The sequence below is a fragment of the Mauremys mutica genome, chromosome 10 (genome assembly GCF_020497125.1).
Source record: "Mauremys mutica isolate MM-2020 ecotype Southern chromosome 10, ASM2049712v1, whole genome shotgun sequence".
Taxonomy (NCBI): domain Eukaryota; kingdom Metazoa; phylum Chordata; order Testudines; family Geoemydidae; genus Mauremys; species Mauremys mutica.
Window position 1 is genome coordinate 68,809,609 of NC_059081.1, and position 19,491 is coordinate 68,829,099.

The 19,491-nt window shown below is 45.2% G+C and overlaps 1 protein-coding gene across 1 annotated transcript in view; it reads right to left on the reverse strand.

Moving 5' to 3' along the window:
- Positions 1-19,491, reverse strand: part of RAMP1 (receptor activity modifying protein 1) — a 141,182-nt gene that overhangs the window by 62,745 nt on the left and 58,946 nt on the right. Inside the window, exon 2 of the mRNA XM_044978512.1 lies at positions 18,347-18,485. Within this exon, the coding sequence (XP_044834447.1) occupies positions 18,347-18,485 (139 nt within the window). The remainder of the gene's footprint in view (positions 1-18,346; positions 18,486-19,491) is intronic.

A 19,491-nucleotide genomic window follows, 5' to 3' on the forward strand; every position in this document is an offset into this window, starting at 1 on the left:
AAACCTTCCTGCAGCTCTGCAGAAAAGTGGTCCACAGAAGAACAGTGAATGATGTATAAAGCCATACAACACAATATTAAGATCCAAATGTCAGGGCAGATGTTTGGGTCCAGCATAGGTATAAAACATTGCATCCTAAAAATAAAGCATCTGATGAAAAACGCTGAATCAGTTTATCCATCACGTCATGCCAGCTGTCATCAGGCAGGTGACAAATAATTGAGCCAACAGGTATTTCACACTTGAATGCCCTACACAAGAAATCGCAGACCTGAAACTAAAAACCCGAGACACTGCTACAGCCCCAGAAATAATGGCAAAATGTTCTTTTTAATTTGCATTTTAAACAGGATTCAGACAGTAAAATTCTCCAACACAGAACCCTGGCTGGAGGAAGCAAAGCTCTGGACAGACATTTCTCTTTCATTTACCTGATCTCAACCTAGCTGGAAACTGATGGAGTTAATTTAAATGCCTCTCTCCAAATGCTATGCTCTACATAGGACCCCTGATCTCATTCCTACCTTAATGCAAAGATCTGGATGTTAAGCACTGGAATAAATTGTCTAGGGAGGTTGTGGAATCTCCATCATTGGAAATTTTTAAGAGCAGGTTGGACAACACCTGTCAGGGATGGTCTAGATCAGGGGTAGGCAAGCTATGGCACGCGTGCCAAAGCCGGCACGCGAGCTGATTTTCAGTGGCACTCACACTGCCCGGGTCCTGGCCACCGGTCCGGGGGGCTTTGCATTTTAATTTAATTTTAAATGAAGCTTCTTAAACATTTTAAAAACCTTATTTACTTTACATACAACAATAGTTTAGTTATATATCTTCTAAAAACGTTAAAATGTATTACTGGCACGCGAAACCTTAAATTAGAGTGAATAAATGAAGACTCGGCACAGCACTTCTGAAAGGTTGCCAGCCCCTGGTCTAGATAATACTTAGTCCTGCCTTGAGGGCAGGGGACTGGATTAGAGACCTCTGAAGGTCCCTTCCAGTCCTATGATTCTATGTCCCAGTTAGAACATGGGATGCGATGCTGGGCTTAGTACAGTGCAGACCGAGCCCCCGATCCTCCAAGCACTTACAAACGTGACTGGCCCCACTGTGCCATAGCCTCAGCCAATGAGAGTCGGTGTCGCTCCACTGATGTCAATGGACCTGCACCGACTGACACCAGCTGAGGATGTGGCCCACTGATGTCAGAGTCAAAGGGGCTGCAGCACAATTTGAAAGGGGGTGGGGTGTTTTGCAACTCTTGACCTAGGGCTGGCTAGACCCAGCCATGACAGAAGGCTCGTGTAAGTGAATTTAACCACCACCAAGCCCGCAGTTTATTTCACTTATTTGGCACGGCTGGCAAGTTTTGTCCAAGGCTGACAGGCCGGAATCTATGTGCTGTCTGAGGCACTCACGTCACTCCCTTAATGTGAATGGGAAATGTGTGCAGCACACCCACCTGCCAAGGAAATGGTCCTTTTTCAGTCTGCAGGCACTTTCCCTTCCACTTGCCTTTTGCCTGCTTATACATGTGCCTCCTTGATTACAGGCCTGATCAACAAAAGGCTCAGGGGCTGTGAGTTTAGATCTGAGCGTTCCTTGCAGAACATTTAGCGTCACCAGGAGATGAAAGTAACCTACAGACGAATGAATGAGCTACCTATAAGCCACTGAGGAGCAATTACACACAAGCTAACTCATCCTTGACACGCACACTTTAAACTCTAGTTTTCATTACTGGGAATTCGGGGTTCACATCTAGGAAAGAACATAAGGCAACCCGATATAACACGAATTCAGCTATAACGTGGTAAAGCAGCGCTCCGGGGGGGCGGGGCTGCATGCTCCCGCAGATCGAAGCTGCATGCTCCCACAGATCGAAGCGAGTTCGCTAGAACGCGGTTTCACCTAGAACGCGGTAAGGTTTTTTGGCTTTGGAGGACAGCGTTCTATCAGGGTAGAGGTGTATCTGTTTTCCTGACTTAAGCTGTTGTGCGGGGTTGCTGGGCCCTGTTAGGCTGCGGCCATGGCTTACCCTAGACGTGACTGCATTTCAGCAGTGCATTTAGTCAACCCTGTGCAGTGTTTGTATTTCAGTTGGACGGGTTGGGTGCCCTTACCGGGCGGGAGCGTGGGACACAGAGAGAAGCGATGCACTGCCCCAGCAGCAGGGTTGGAGGCATTCTAGCTGCAGCGGATATCATGGCAGGCAGTGTACCACCAAACTGAGATGTGGAGTCTCTTCTGGCATGACACTGGTGCAGAGCGGGTGCTCCCCCAGCGCCAGCCCAGCCCCACCATCTGGGTGGGGCAACAGTCCCGCTTTGTCCCCTTTTTGGTGCCTAGGGTCATTCTATCCCACCTGTGCCCAGGGGCAGCCCACTAGGATTCTAGCTGCTCCCGCCCCAATGTGCGTTCACTGAGATGGAGAAATGGGGCCCCCTCAGCTTTTCTCCCCTTGTGCAGAACCTGCTCCTGTGTTTGTAAAACACATAGGGGTCGTTCCCAACGGGAAACATGTGAGAAACAGAAGGTGGCTGCTATCAGCCAAATCTCCCTCGTCTGTGCTCCTGCAGCCAGTAATGAAGATATAATTGACAGATTGAAAAGAAACTTAAATTCAATCTCTTTTGGGCTCAGCCGGGTTTGACACAAACAGTAGTGCCCTCCGGCCGCTATGACAAGCCTCTCTCAGCTATAGATTAGCGAATTCCAGGACTGCTCTATTTACTTACTTTTAGGTTGCCAATGCTTCCAGCAAACATTCTCTGTGCATATTTTAAAATAAAATTTAAAAAAAAATACAGCACATGCTGACCAAAGTGAGCTCTGAACAGATGCCCCCAGGAGAAAGGAGACACATCTGCCCCCACAAATCCACTCGGACAGAAGCCTGAGATAATAAACAAGCCGTATAGGTGCTCTGAATGCCTACAGACTCGGGCCATGTCAGACCAACAGGGGGTGCTGAAATTGCTCCAGCCAGAGTGCCCCGTTGCTACCCCCAGGCGTTCCAACCTCGGAAGTGTTAGCAAACACTGCTGAGGTGGTGCCAAAGGAAAGCGGGGGAGTGCTAGGAAGCTGGAATCAAAGCATGCAGGGTTTATAGGCCAGAACGAAGTATACAGGAATGTATCTGCTCATTTAATTCTAGCTGCTCACCTGCCCTTTGGGTTCTCGGCACATCTGCTCTCCCCACCGAGACAGGTCCTTAAATATCAGTGGCTGCTGTGAAAACATGTTTGGGGATTTCCAAGGAATCCATGTGCCAGATGATCCACCACCTTCTCCCACAATGCCCCACACAACCCCAATGCCCTGCTCTGACAGTTCCCTCAACCCAGAACGTGTTTCCAAATCGCGCCTCAGTGAAGGGGCTCTGTGAAGGAAACACGTAGGACCAGATTGCTCCTTCCTGAGGAGCAAGGTTGAGTAGAGTCAAGGGGATGCAGTTTGTCAGACTGTGCCCAGCCGGCACATGGACACCCGCTACGCATATTGCTGTCATTAGAGCCATACAAAAGCTGGTTTATGTGGACATTTTCTGAACCAGTCCCGAGCTATCTGTGCGGTGTCCCCCACTGTCTTAATCACCTCTGGCCTGTTCTAGCAGCCCCCACTCCTTTTCCAAGACCCTAAGCCAACTTGCTGTTCTCCAGGCACCTTCCTTCCTTTCCTTGGCCTAGACAGTGCTCCTCCCATGACTTGTTTGGCTTGCCCTCCTCACTAATTCCCCACTTCCTCCATGCTTCCCTTCCTTCTCCACTGGCTCCCTGACGTCCAGCAGCCCCCTGCCTTACTCTCCCAATGCACACTAACCCTCTCCGATGCTTCCTCCCCAGTGTCCACCTTTAACAAACATTAAGGAAAATGGACAAGTCAGGCTCTGACAAATAAGTCCACCTTAACTGTCATGCATTATATACCTCCCCTCCCCCCACCACACAGGCTCAGGGATTCGGAGCAAGCCGAGCATCCAAAATCAGTGTCAGTGGGCAGCATCAATTTGTACAGATCAATAGCTAAGGTTTTTCCTCTTGTTTTACTCAGAGCTCCCAAGTATATCTGAGGAGGTAAGGATTCTCTTCTACATCGGAATTAAAGAGCTCTGCCAACCAATTAGATGGATAGAATCAGGTAATTCTATATTTATACTGACCAAATGGGCTCAAGCAAGCAAATGAAACACTGAAAGTTCCCAACATTTGCCAATGATTCAGACATAACAAGCTAAGTAGAAACCACCTGGAAGAAAAAAGTGAAGCCACAGATAAAGAACAAGCCATGCAGTCACTCCAGGGCAAAGCCCACCTCTATGGCATCATGGAAAAGTAAACCAGTTAGAGCTGGTTGAAAAAATTTATTCTAAACTTTAAAAAAATGAAAAATGGCCTTTTATGAAGAAAGACCAAGAGTAAGAGCAGATTAGCCGTACAGGCCCATTAAGTAGGTGCAGACTAGCTGTTTCTAATATTCTATGATGCTATCAAGCCAGCCAACCCAAAGCAATAGTGGTTTGGGAGTGCTCTGACCCAGCCGAACACTGGGTCTTTAGTGAACAAGAAAATTGTGAAAGTATGAACATCGCTGGGCTACAATGGATTAATGAAAAAATCCCACCCTCCAGAAATTTACACATCCTTTAGCAAAGGCTATTCTGTGAGTTTAGGATTGAACTAGAGGTAAGATAAGCTCTTTTCCCTTAGCAATGACACCCATTGCAAATAATCCAGATCTTAACCCAAATTGCAAACTAGTGCTTCAAAGATTGGGAAAGCCATGGGATACCCAAAGCAGGCCAGTAAAGAAATTTTTGTAACTTATTTAGAGATCAAAGCAAACTTTAACTGGTCCACTCTCCTTTGGTACCACTGCTTTCAAATCAGGCATCATGTTTCTCAACTTTCTAGTAATCTTACAGAAGCTAACTTTAATAGAAGCAATGGCATCTGGTCAATTAGAAGACAAAAAAAATTTATATAAATCTTTGCAGATAGCTTTCTAACAAAAAAGTGTCCATATATGACACGTTAGGAAAAAAACCTGGATAGACAAATTACCCTAGAGGAATGGGCTTTGCTCGGAAAAAAGACCAGCAATCTCAGCCTGGAACACAAGACGACAATTTCTTTAAGGTACTGTTTCAATGGTATCTCAGACCACTCAGGTTAGATGGATAGATTAGATAGATAGATTGAATGGGGATAAATGTTGGAGAAATTCTGGTGAAAGAGGAAAAGTATACTGATGGACATGTCCAGTCATCAGAGAATATTGCAGTTTAATTCATAACTACATACCACAGATTGTTGGGTTTTATTACCAGATGATGCTTTGGTAATCCTCTTGGGGCTTCCCAGTGGAAATGGTCCCACAAAAGGAAATGAAGAACTAATCTTTATTCTGCTAGTAGGCTGCTCAGCTATGGGTAGCCTCTCATTGGAACAAGAAAAAATAGCCCAACCCGAGAGGAATGGTTTAAAAAGAAAAAGGGAGGGGGGAGGCTGTGGAAAAATTAACACACCAATTACACAACCAGCAAAATGGACAGAGATGCTTGGTTACCTTTTTTCAATACTCAAAGTACATTCGCCTGCAAAAAATAAAATAAAAAAATAAAAACCACCACCACCAAAACAAAACGGCACATCTATCTAATTTTTTTGAATAGTAACATTTGCTAAACATGCCTACCCAGTTACATATGTGTATGCAGAGATTATACTCAATTTATTAAAATCATTAGAAATGACATGGGTATTGTAATGATGTTCATGCGGAAATATGGTAACACACAATGAAATAGAAAGCTCTGACGACTATATTCCTGTATAATGTCTCTTTAAACAAAAGCTATCTATTGTAATAATTATTTTGATTCTGATATTTACATGGCAAGGATTTGTAAACTTGTTAAAAACTTCCTAAATAAATAAATTAAAAAAGAAAAATGGCCTTTTAATACAAAAATAGCTTTTGCAAAGCAATTTCCTTTTTTTCAAATTTTTTGATTTGACAACTTTTTTTTTTTTTTTAAATCAAAATCTTTAAATTCCCGCCGCTTTTGTGTGCCCTTTTTCCATTTGGCCACCAAAAAAGGTGTGAGGGGGGGTAAAAAGAGGAGGAAAAAACAAACTGGTTTTGAAAGCCAAAACATTTTCATTATTGAGGATTTTTTTTAAATGAACTTTTTGTATAAGATTATTTACAAAAAAAAGTATCAAACACATACCTACCATTTTTCAACCCGCTCTGTGCTATTGAGGATAGCAAGACCTTATTTTTATACTTTGCTTTGTTTTCCAAAAAATACTCTACGTTTATACAACATGAAGTTCTTGCGTGTAGACCCCTGCAGCAAAGAAAACCTAAAAGCTGATTCTGTTTTTCCTTGTTGATTTCCTATATTAACTTTACTGAGGAAAAACTTCCCTTTTCCTCCATTGGTTACGATAGGATTTTTCCCTCCCTCTGCCTCATCAATACAGATCAGTGAAAGCCATGCTAGTGTGGACTTAGACTGGGAGCAATAGGTCTGGAAAACACACTGAAAAAGGAATACCTAGATGCCAAGCTTGAAGAACTATAGTCAGAGTATTTAATGCAATATGTCCAGGAGGCTAATAAGAGAGATCTTCTCCACCACACCCACCGCTATTGGCTACTTTACAACCACCAAAGTCAGCGTGCTTTGGAGGACAATCCTGAAAACCCCTGCTCTGGAAATGGTACATCCTGAAATAACAGGATATAAGAAAAAAGCCTCCATTTTCCTTTCTGGGTCAGCTTTATCCACCAATGATTTCAGGGGGTTCTGCCTCTCCTCACATCTGTGGTGCATTTGATTCTCTGCCTTGTGTGAGGAGGCAAAAGTCAGCTACCTTTCCTGCCTCTGGACCTTCTCAGATGCCAGAATTATCCTATAAATTAGTGGGTCAGTTCCCACAGTGCCTGTTATCAAGCAACCCCAGAAGTAAACAAAGAGGTTCTGGGGTTCAGTTGAAAGGCACTGGATAGGGCACTGAGCAAAGGGCTCAGAAATCCTGTATTATGTTCCTGGCTCTGCCACAGGGCTGCTGGGTGATCCTGGGCAAGTCACTTCATCACTCTGTGCCTCAGTTTCCCTTCCCCAGCCTTTGTCTGTCTTGCTTATTTAGACAGCAAGCTCTTCAAGGCAGGGACTGTCTCTTACCACCATTTGCACAATGCCTAACAAAAACTGGTCTCAGGTGCCATTGCAATACAAATAATAAATAAAAATACATTCTAAGTGGTACTATGGGAGCACTATATAGTTATATGCCAGGGTATTGGGGAGAAAGGAGAAAAATGTGTCCATTAGCGATTTAACATGGGTCTAAAGGAAGTATTAGGAACTAGGTTCCCCCAACACTTGCTAGTCTTTGGATACTTACCAAAACCACCTTGTCTGAAACATTGTGGTTATATGGAATTTTACTGATCGCAAAGGGAAAGAAATAAAACAAAGCAGGTCTTAGGTTATTTATTGTAAAGTCAGGACAGTGCATTCTACAGATTCAATGTTCTTCCTTTTATCACTGATTTATTTCAACCTCAATTAAAGATACTTATTTTATTATTATCCAAAGAACATGTCAGGATGTTCCAGGAGAGAAACAGACTGCATCTCTGTTTCTAATATTTTATAAATTGGAATTGAATTACTGACATTGATTAAAAACAGAGGGCTTAGCAGGAAACTGCAATGTAATATACAAGATGTTCTAATCATTTCTTCTAATTACCAAGAAACATGAATCAGTAGAAAAAATATCATTTAAAATATCATTTAAAAAACAAACAATAAAAAGCCACCAATTCTAGTGACCTGGTCTGAGAGAGTGCTTAGCATCTCTAAACATTAAAAATGAATGAGACAAATTGTTGTCAGGAATTATTTTGTTGTTAAATTCTCAGTCTCAAACTACAATATTTCATTCTTAGAAACATCAGTAAAATGGCAGCCCTCGTTAAAAGACAGCATCACCAACCACGGTGGCACTGGAGCAGAAATAGGTATTTCTAAAAACCTTTTTGAAATTTCATTTTTAATGGGAAAAATCCTCAGTGGGGCCAGGATTTCACATATTCTTATTCAGAAAATATTTCTGCTGATATTACAACTAATCAGTGCAGATCTCCTTTAAACAAGCAATTGTGATAGATAAGATGAAAGAACTCATGTTTCAGTTGCCTTCAAAGTGGTCATAAGGTGATAGTGTGCTTGAAGTCTTAGGCAATGATAAGAATTCATGTTTCTTCATAAACGTATCATCGCCCTATCAACAATGACTGAGATGCCCATAAAACTGTAATCCGAAAGATCACAGGGTATTTTGTTTTTAAAAACAGTCGCTTACTAACCAGATAAGCCTCCTTGAGAAAATGTACTGATTTCCCTCCAATGCAGTGTCTTAAAAATTTGCCAGTAAACGTAAGGCAAAATACATCCTATTCAATCCAGTTAGGCATCAAAAAGCCAGACTTGTTACTTGACAATAATACTTCAAGAGGGAAAAGAGGGTTTTTTAAAATTCTCCAGTATAGCAAAGTATTCTAGGAGTGTGAAGAGAATTTATGGGCCTACGCCAACTGTCACTGAGTCAATGGGAGACTCCACAGTGATTTCAGTGGGAGTTGGATTAGCTTATCCATGTATAGCAAGGAAATAGGCCCATTCTCCTCCTGTATGACATCTCTGCAGCACTGCATATTCTCAGTCATCATCTGCTCCTCTCTTGCATTGGTATCCTGCGGGGCACAGGAGTCCACTTCAAGGCTGTTGTCTTGATTTTCAAAGCTCTGCATAGGATAGGCACTAGCCACTTGGAAGTTAGTCATGTTGAAAGGACCATCTCTCCCTACAACAGACAAGCTCCAAAGAGGTGTGGTCAACAATGATGGGGAGACGGGTGAGTGCAGGAGACAGGGCAAGAGCCAAGAACAAGAACTCAGTGGGGCCACTGGATGATCAAGGTACTGAAGGAGTACTCAAGGAAGATAAGGCCATTGAGGAGAAGCTAAATGAATTCTTTGCATCGGTTTTCACTGCAGAGCATGTGAGGGAGATTCTCACATCTGAACCCTTCTTTTTAGGTGACAAATCATAGAAGTGTAGGACTGGAAGAGACCTCGATAGGTAAACTAGTCCAGTTCCCTGCACTCACAGAAGGATTACATTATAGCTAGACCATTCCTGACAAGTGTTTGTCTAACCTGTTCTTAAAAACTTCCAATGATGGAGATTCCACAACCTCCCTGTAGCCTCCTGCTGGTGACTCCGGGAATTAGCTCTGTCCAGCGCTGGAGCGCCCTCTGCAGGCCGGTGATCCGCCTGTCTTCTGGCCCCCGTGTCCCTCCCTGGACCCGGTGCCCTTTCACATGGGGTGCTGCCCCTGGCAGTAACCCCTTTCTCTCTGGGTCTCCCCTCCTTGGGGAACCCCCACCCTCTATCCCCACCTTGCCTCAGTATTGGTTACTGCCAGTCATTGTCTAGCCCCACACTCTGGGGCAGACTGCAGTATCAGCCTACTCATCACAGGCAAAGGGGTTTGGACCTGCTGCCTTGGCCTACCCCTGGGCTGCCCTCTGCAACCCCCAGTACCTGTTGCCCTATGCTAGGCCACAGCCTGGGGCTTTCTAGGCTGGAGCTCCCCAGCTCCTCAGCCTTTCCCCAGCCCCGCTTCACTCAGGTACCCAGTCTCTAGCTCCCTGCAGCCAGGCCCTTCTCTCTCTGAAGGCAGAGAGAGACTGTCTGGGCTTCTGGCCTCCAGCCTTTTATAGGGGCCAGCTGTGGCCTGATTGGGGTGTGGCCCAGCTGCAGCCACTTCCCCAGTCAGCCCAGCTTTTAGAGCCACAGCTCTCAAGCCCTGCCAGGCTGCTTTTAAACCCCTCACGGCAGGAGCAAGGGTTCACCCTGCTACACTCCCTATGCAGTTTGTTCCAATGCTTAACTACCCTGACAGTTAGGAAATTTTTCCTACTGTCTAACTTAAATCTCTCTCGCTGAGATTTAAGCCCATTGCTTCTTGTCCTATTCTCAGAGGTTAAACGAGAACATTTTTCTCCCTCCTTCTTGTAACAACCTTTTATGTACTTAAAAATTATTATGTACCCCCCTCTTCTCTTCTCCAGACTAAACAAACCCAGTTTTTTCAATCTTTCCTCATGGGTCATGTTTTCTAGATCTTTAATCATTTTAGTTGCTCTTCTCTGGACTTTCTCCAATTTGTGCACATCTTTCCTGAAATGTGGCCCCCAGATCGGGACACAATACTCTAGTTGAGGTCTTATCAGTGCAGAGTAGAGTAGAAAAATGACTTCTTATGTCTTGCTTACAACACTCCAGCTAATACATCCCAGAATGATGTTCACTTTTTTAGCAACAGCGTTACACTGTTGACTCATATTTAGCTTGTGATCCACTATCACCCCCAGATCCCTATCCACAATACTCATTCCTAGGCGTCATTTCCCATTTTGTATGTGTGCAACTGATTGTTCCTTCCTAAGTGGAGTACTTTGCATTTGTCCTTATTCATTTCATCCTATTTTCTAGTTTGTCAAAATCATTTTGAATTCTAATCCAACTCTCCAAAGCACTTGCAACCCCTCCCACCTTGGTATCATCTGCAAATTTTATAAGTTTACTCTCTATGCTATTATCTAAATCATTGATGAAGATATTGAACAGAACCGGACCCAGTATCAATCCCTGTGGGACCCCACTTGATATGCCCTTTCAGCTTGATTGTGAACCACTGATACCTATTCTTTGGGAATGGTTTTCCAACCAGTTATGCACCCACCTTATAGTAGCTCCATTTAGGCTATATTTCCCTAGTTTGTTTATGAGGAGGTCATGTGAGACGGTATCAAAAGCCTTAAAGTCAAGATATACCACATCTACTGCTTCCCCCTTATCCACAAGGCTTGTTACCCTGTCAAAGAAAGCTATTAAGCAGGTTTGTCATGATTTGTTCTAGACAAATCCATGTTGACTGTTACTTATCACCTTACTGTCTTCTAGGTGTTTGCAAACTGATTGCTTGATTAGTTGCTGTGTTATCTTTCTTGGTACTGAATTTAAGCTGATCGGTCTGTAATTCCCCGGGTGTCCTTATTTCCCTTTTTATAGATGGGCACTATATTTGCTCCCCTTCCAGTCCTCTGGAATCTCTCCTGTCTTCCAGGAGTTTTTGAAGATAAATCGCTAATGGCTCAGATATCGCCTCAGTCAGCTCCTTGAGTATTCCAGGGTGAATTTCATCAGGTCTTGCCAACTTGAAGACATCTAACTTGTCTAAGTAATTTTTAACTTGTTCTTTCTTATTTTAGCCTCAGATCCTACCTCATTTTCACTGGCATTCACTGCATTAGACATTCGATTGCTACTAACCTTTTTGGTGAAAATGGAAACAAAAAAGTCATTTAGCACTTCTTCCATTTCCACATCTGTTATAGTCTTTTCCTCCTCAGTGAATAATGGGCCTACCCTTTCAATGGTCTTCCTCTTGCTTTTCATATATTTGTTACCCTTTATGTCTCTAACTAGTTTGATCTCATTTTGTGCCTTGGCCTTTCTAAAGTTTCCCCCTACATGCTTGTGTTATTGTTTTTTATATTCATCCTTCATAATTTGACATGGTTTCCACTTTTTCTAGAACTATTTTTGAGGTTCAGATCATTAAATATCTCCTGGTTAAGCCAGGGTGGTCTCTTGCCATACTAGCTGTCTTTTCTATGCACTGGGATAGTTTGCTTTTGTGCCCTGAATAATGTCTCTCTGAAAAATTGCCAACTCTCTTTAACTGCTTTTCTCTTTAGACTTGCTTCCCATGGGATCTTACCTACCAAATCCTGAGTTTGCTAAAGTCTGCCTTCTTGAAACCCATTATCTTTCTTCTGCTGTTTTCCCTCTTACCATTCCATGATCGCTTTCATTCAAGCTGCCTTTCACTTTCAAATTCCCTATTTGTCAAAATCAAATCTAGAAGAATTGCTTTCTCTTCTGAAATAAAAAATGGTCTCCAACATAGGCACCAACTTCCCCTCTTTCACATGGGTGCTTGACCCCCCCCCGCCCCTCAGGGGAGGAGGAGGAGGAGGGGTGGGGGGGAGAGGAGCTTGGCTGCTGGTGGGAGTACCCACGTAGTTAGCGCCTATGGTCTTCAATACAGTCCAAGAGCTTGTTGGATAATCTGCGCCCTGCTGTGTTATTTTCCCAACAGATGTCTGCATAGTTGAAGTCTCCCATCACCACCATCCTGTGCTTTGGATGATTGTTGGTTGTTAAGAAAAAAATCTCATCCACCTCTTCTTCCGGGCTAGGTGGTCTATAGTAGGCCCTTACCATGACATCACCCTTGTTTTTTACCCCTTTTATCTTTACCCAAAGACTTTCAACACGTCTGTCTCCTATTTCCATCTCAACCTCAGTGCGTGTGTGTATATCTTTGATACACAAGGCAACACCTCCTCCTTTTCTAACCTGACTGAGGTGTCAACAGAGGAAGTTTTGGAACAAATTGATAAATTAAACAGTATTATGTCACCAGGACCAGATGGTATTCACTCAAGAGTTCTGAAGGAACTTAATTATGAAAATACAGAACTACTAAGTATTCTATGTAACCTATCACTTAAGTCAGCTTCTGTACCAGATGACTGGAGAATAACTAACATGACACCAATTTTTTAAAAAGGTTCCAGGTTGATCCTGGCAATTGCAGGCCAGTAAGCCTAACTTCATTACCAAGCAAACTAGTTGAAACTATAGTAAAAAACAGAATTATCAGACACATAGATGAACACGATTTGTTGAGGAAGTGTCAATACAGCTTTTGTAAAGGAAAATCATGCCTCCCTAATATATTAGAATTTTTAAGGGGGTCAACAAACTTGTGGACAAGGGTGATCCAGTGGATATGGTGTACTTGGACTTTCTGAAAGCCTTTGACAAGGTCCCTCACCAAAGGCTCTTAAGCAAAGTAAGCTGTCATGGGATAAAAGGGAAGTTCCTCTTACAAATCAGTCACTGGTTAAAAGACAGGAAACAAAAGTCAGTTTTCAGAATGGAGAGGAGGTAATTAGTGGTGTCCCTCAGGGATTTGTACTGGGATCGGTATGTTCAACATATTCACAAGGGATCTGGAAAAAGGGGTAAACAGTGAAGTGGCAAAATTCAGACAAAACAAAATTATGCAAGATAGTGAAATCCAAAGCAGATTGCAAAGAGTTACCAATGACTCTCAGAAAAACTGGGTGACTGCACAAGAAAATGACAGATAACATTCAATATTGATAAATGGAAAGTAATGCAGATTAGAAAACATAATCCCCTAATTCCAATTCGAAAATTATGGGATCTAAACTAGCTGGTATGATTCAAGAGAGAGATCTTGGAGTCATTGTGGATAGTTCTCTGAAAACACCCACTCAATGTGCAGCGGCAGTCAAAAAAGCTAACCCAATGTGAAGAACCATTAGGAAAGGGATATATAATAAGACAGAAAATATAATAATGCCACTATATAAATCTGTGATATGCCCATACCTTGAGTAGTGCATATAATTGTGATTGCCCCATCTCAAAAAAGACATATTGGATTTGGAAAAGGTACAGACAAGGGCAACAAAAATGATTAAGGGGATGGAACAGCTTCCTTCTGAGGAGAGATTAAAAAGACTGGGATTTTTCAGCTTAGAAAAGAGACAACTAAAGGGGGATATGATAGAGTTCTACAAAATCATGACTGGTGTGGAGAAAGTAAATAAGCAAGTATGATTTACTCCTCATAACACAAGAACTCAGGGGCACCCAATTAAATGATCAGGCAGATGGTTTAAAACAAACAAAAGGGAGTATTTCTTCACACAATGCACAGTCACATCTGGAACTTGTTGGCGGGGGATGTTGTGAAGGCCAAGGCTATAACAAGGGTCAAAAAAGAAGTAGGTAAGTTGATGGAGGATAGGTCCATCACTGGCTATTAGCCAGGATGGGCAGGGATGCCACCCCATGCTCTGGGTGTCCTAGCCTCTGACTGCCGGAAACTGGGAGTGGATAATAGGGAATGAATCAATAATTGCCTGTTTTGTTCATTCCCTCTGAAGCAGCTGGCATTGGCCACTGTCAGAGGACAGGATACTGGGCCAGATGGACCATTGGTTTGACCCAGCATGGCCGTTCTTATGTTCTCATTTCCTGACAAAACAAGATAAACTCATCACTGCGTGAAATAAGAAGGACCATTAATCTCACTCCATTCCAAACTAAGGGTATGTCTACACTGGCAAGTTTCTGCTCCACAAGTTATACCACTTTTATTAAAATGCTGGAATTAAACCACTGTTGCGTATCCACAATGTGCTGCCTGTGATGCTGCAGCGCATCCACATTAGCAGCTCTTGCAATGGCAAAGACTGCAGTGCATTGTGAGTAGCTATGAATCCCACTGTACAGCTGGCCGCAGGGTGCTTTGGGAAGGGTTTGCAAAGCCTCACGGGGCAGGCACAGTGTCACATGATGCAGGTTTCCCAATCCCATTGTTCCATGGGCATCTTATTACATTGCCAGCTGCTTTTCCACTGAAGTGGGGTGGGGGAGTGTGTGACAAGGAGTGTGTGTGTATATGGAGGGGGACAGACCATGTGTTTTGGGGGACAGGGAGTTTGCAGCATGCTGTCTTGTAAGTTCAGTCAGCAGCAGGAAGCAACCAGTCCTGAGGCAGGGGGAGGGGGAAACCTCTGTCTCTCTCTCAGGCCTGGTCTACACTACGCGTTTAAACCGAATTTAGCAGTGTTAAACCGAATTAACCCTGCACCCGTCCACACAACGAAGCCCTTTATGTCGATATAAAGGGCTCTTTAAACCGATTTCTGTACTCCTCCCCGACGAGAGGAGTAGCGCTGAAATCGGTATTGCCATTTCAGATTAGGGTTAGTGTGGCCGCAATTCGACAGTATTGGCCTCTAGGCAGTATCCCACAGTGCACCATTGTGACCTCTCTGAAAAGCCATCTGAACTCGGATGCACTGGCCAGGTAGACAGGAAAAGCCCTGCGAACTTTTGAATTTCATTTCCTGTTTGCCCAGCGTGGAGCTCTGATCAGTCCGGGTGACAATGCAGTCCCAAATCCAAAAAGAGCTTCAGCATGGACCATACGGGAGATACTGGATCTGATCGCTGTATCGGGAGACAAATCTGTTCTATCAGAGCTCCGTTACAGAAGACAAAATGACAAAGCATTTGAAAAAATCTCCAGGCTATGATAGACAGAGGCCACAGCCAGGACTCAGCACAGTGCTGTGTGACAAGCGTAATGGAAAGCCAAAGAATCAAATGGACGCTCATGGAGGGAGGGAGGGGGGACTGAGGACTCCAGCTATCCCACAGTCCCTGCTTTTCAGAGACTGCATTTGCATTCTTGGCTGAGCTCCCAATACCTGAAGGGTCAAAAACATTTTCCCGGGTGTTTCAGGGCATATGTCGTCAATTTACCCCCTTCCTCCCCCCCGAAAGAAAAAAGGGAAAAAATCGTTTCTCGCCTTTTTTCAATGTCACCCTATGTCTACTGCATGCTGCTGGTAGATGGGGTGCTGCAGCGCTGAACAGCAGCATCCCCTCCCCTCCCCAGTGGCAGACGGTGCAAAATGACTGATATCCGTCCTCCTCATCATCATCCCATGAGTGCTCCTGGCTGGCCTCAGTGAGGTCGGCCGGGGGCGCCTGGGCAAAAATGGGAATGACTCCCTGTTATTCCCGGCAGACGGTACAGAAAGATTGAAAACCATTCTCATCATAGCAACTGGAGGCTGAGCGCCTCCCACCCCCCATTTCATGTCTAATAAAGATTCTGTACTGCCTGGACTATCATAGCAGCGGGAGGCTGCCTCCCCCTCATTTTATCTCACTAAAAAGTCAGTGTTTCTTATTTCTGCATTCTTTATTACTTCATCACACAAATGGGGGGATAAATGCCATGGTAGCCCAGGAGGGGTGTGGGAGGAAGGAAGCAACGGGTGGGGTTGTTGCAGGGGCACCCCCTAGAATGGCATGCAGCTCATCATTCCTGTGGGATATCTGCGGCTGTGCTCTCTGGTTCTCTAGTAGACTTGCCCCATATTCTAGTCAGGACTGACTCTATTTTTAGACAAAACATAAAGAAAGGAATGACCTGGGGAGTCATTCCCATTTTTGTCCATGCACTCCCGGCTGACCTCAGCGAGGCGAGCCAGGAGCACCCATGACAGCAGCAGACGGTACAAAAGGAATGATAACCATCATCGCCAATTTCCAATTGCAGATGGTACAAAAGGATTGATAACCGTCATCACCAATTTCCAATTGCAGACGGTGGTATAGGGCTGGTAACCGTCTCTGCTACCTTGCAAAGGCAAATGAATGCTGCTGTGTAGCACTGCAGTACCACGTCTGTCAGCAGCATCTACTACACATACGGTGAAAGTGACAAAAGGCTAAACGGGCTCCATGGTTGCTATGCTATGGCGTCTGCCAGGGCAATCCAGGCAGGGGCGGCTCTAGACATTTTGCCACCCCAAGCAGGGCGGCATGCCGCGGGGGGCGCTCTGCCGGTCTCCGGGAGGGCAGCAGGCGGCTCCGGTGGACCTCCCGCAGGCGTGCCTGCGGAGGGTCCACTGGTCCCGCAGCTTTGGCGGGAGGTCCACTGGAGCCACGGGACCAGTGGACCCTCTGCAGGCACGCCTGCGGGAGGTCCACTGGAGCCGCCTGACACCCTCCCGGCGACCGGCAGAGCGCCCCCCCGCGGCATGCTGCCCCAAGCACACGCTTGGCGTGCTGGGGCCTGGAGCAGCCCCTGAATCCAGGGAAAAAGGGCGCGAAATTATTGTCTGCCATTGCTTTCACGAAGGAAGGATTGAGTGACGACATTTATCTAGAATCACCCGCGACACCGTTTTTGCCCCATCATGCATTGGGATCTCAACCCAGAATTCCAATGGGCGGAGGAGACTGTGGGAACTATGGGATAGCTACGGGATAGCTACCCACAGTGCAACGCTCTGGAAATCGACACTAGCCTCGGTACATGGACGCACACCGCCGAATTAATGGGCTTAGTGTGGCCGCGTGCACTTGACTTTATACAATCTGTTTTAAAAAAACGGTTTCTGTAACATCAGAATAATCCCGTAGTGTAGACATACCCTCACACACACACACACCCCTGCCTCTGTGTTCAACAGCACGAGCATTCCACATTAATGGTTTGCTGTGTGTCCTGGAGCAGATCAGCACAGCACGCGATGGCTGTCAGAAACGGTGGTTTGAAAGGGAGGAGGGGTGGCATGTCTCCAGGGCAGCAGAGTTCAAAACAATGAGCAGAGCGACCACTTGAGGCATTATGGGACAGCTCCGGAGGCCAATGACAGCGCAGAATGCGATCAAGTGTCTACACTGGCAATAGAGCGCTGGAGCCTCTGCACTTTAAAGCTTATGACTCTCATCGAGGTGGGTTTTTTGCAGCGCTGTAACTGAGGAGTTTCTGCACACAAAGTGGCTTGGCCATGTGTACACATCTGCAGTTTGAGTGCAAAAGGCTGCTTTACTGCGCAGAAACTTGCCAGTGCAGACAAGCCCCAAGTGTAAAACCCACCTCTTTGGCCAAACCTCCCAGCAATAGCTCAAACACACTCCAGACACCATCCATTTTATGTTATTTAAAAATAAATCAGCATCTTCAGGCCTATTCCCTACTGGCAGAAAGGAGAGCGAGAAGACAGACAGACATAACCGTTGATACTCAGTTACTCAGTGATAGGCAGCAGAGTAAGAACAGAACTACACTCAGAAAAGTATGCAAGATATTTCTCTCGAGCAGGGATGGGAAAATAGGCTCCAATATTTAATGCACTGAAGTGAAACTGAAACAAGTTGCAAAGCAGCGTGTAATACCATTTGTGAGCATAACACAGCGCACTGCTGCCTCTTGTTCAGAAGCTCTGTTCGGAATGACAGCATGTAATAGGATTATGCAACATCAGTTCCCTCAAAGCTGCACTATAATGACCACGTGATCTTCCTTAGTGCAGTTGATAAACACTGCACAGGTCATACTGGACAATGCATGGTGTGACCAGCTTCCCATGGATGCGTGGTGCTCAGACACCATGGTGATAGGCACTGGTACTAAACCCTAAGCTAGATAGCTTGAAAACAAGACCCTGTGGGTAGCTGAGGCAGGCTGGCAGTTCTTTCACTCGTCACCAGGTCTCTGGCCAGGACACCCTGCTTTGTTAAATCAGAAAGGGCTGGAGACAATAGCAACAAGACACTCACCCTACTGTCTCATCCCAGTCACACCACAGCTTCTGCCCGATCACTTCCATTTCAAATTTAAACTGGCTTAGGCAGTAATCCTCGATCAGCTGGCCATAGTCGGCTTCATGGCACGCGGTGACCACGATAAAGTGATGGGCTGAAAGAGAGAAAATGAACAAGTTTGGGTTGGCTTTAATGGTCTGATTTATTGGCACTGAAAATATGGTCATCAAAATCTTTCCTCCCCCCCCCCCACATTAGAGTACCCCAGCACAGATCCTCAAAGGTGTTTAGGTACCTAACTCACAAGGGTTAGGGGAGTTAGGCACCTAAATACCTTTGAGGAGCTGGCCTTTTCTCCCTTCTCTGGGGTACAAACCACCCCCTGCTTGGCAGTAAGGCTGGGTAAGCCCTGCACTTCCTCACAGAGTTTGCCTGCCAACTCCCTTCATTATTCCGCCAATAGCAATTAGAATTCCACTGACATAAGCCAGCTGACTAATATGTCAGGAAGCCTCCCCTCTGATCTGCGTCCATGTAACTGGAGTATCATTAGCATCCCTGTTCTCAGTAGAATCCTTCCATACCAGATCCCCTGCACAAAGCTGCAGCCTCAGCAGGGCTGGCGCAACCCATTAGGCGACCTAGGCGGTCGCCTATGGCACTGACACTTGGGGGGCGGCGACCGTGGCAGCTGGATGTTTGGCCGCCGCGGTCGTCGGTGGTATTAGGAGGGCAGAACCTTCCGCCACCTCTGTGGGAGGCGCCATTTTGGGGGCAGGACCTTCCGCCGCCTAGGGTGCCAAAAAGGCTGCCGGTGCTCCTGAGCCTCAGAAATGGCCCTCCAACCTCCCACACAATCCTCTTTAGAAAAGAATGGCAAATGCTGCTCTGTCGAGGACTGTACTTGGCTCTCCTCTCCAAGCATGACAGTTCCAGAGGAGGAGCCAGAATCTGGATGACAGGATTCCACGTATATGTGCATGTTAACTAATTATTGTCCTTTAGCAGCTCTCGAGCTGGACACAGAAGCTTAGCAGCCATGTGGTTCCCACATGGGAGCCCAGATATAGAAACAGCTCCCAAAGCCTCAGAAGAATATGGGAAGAACATAGAAATGGACATAAAATGTACTGGTCCCTTTTTCTATCTAGTCCAAAAGT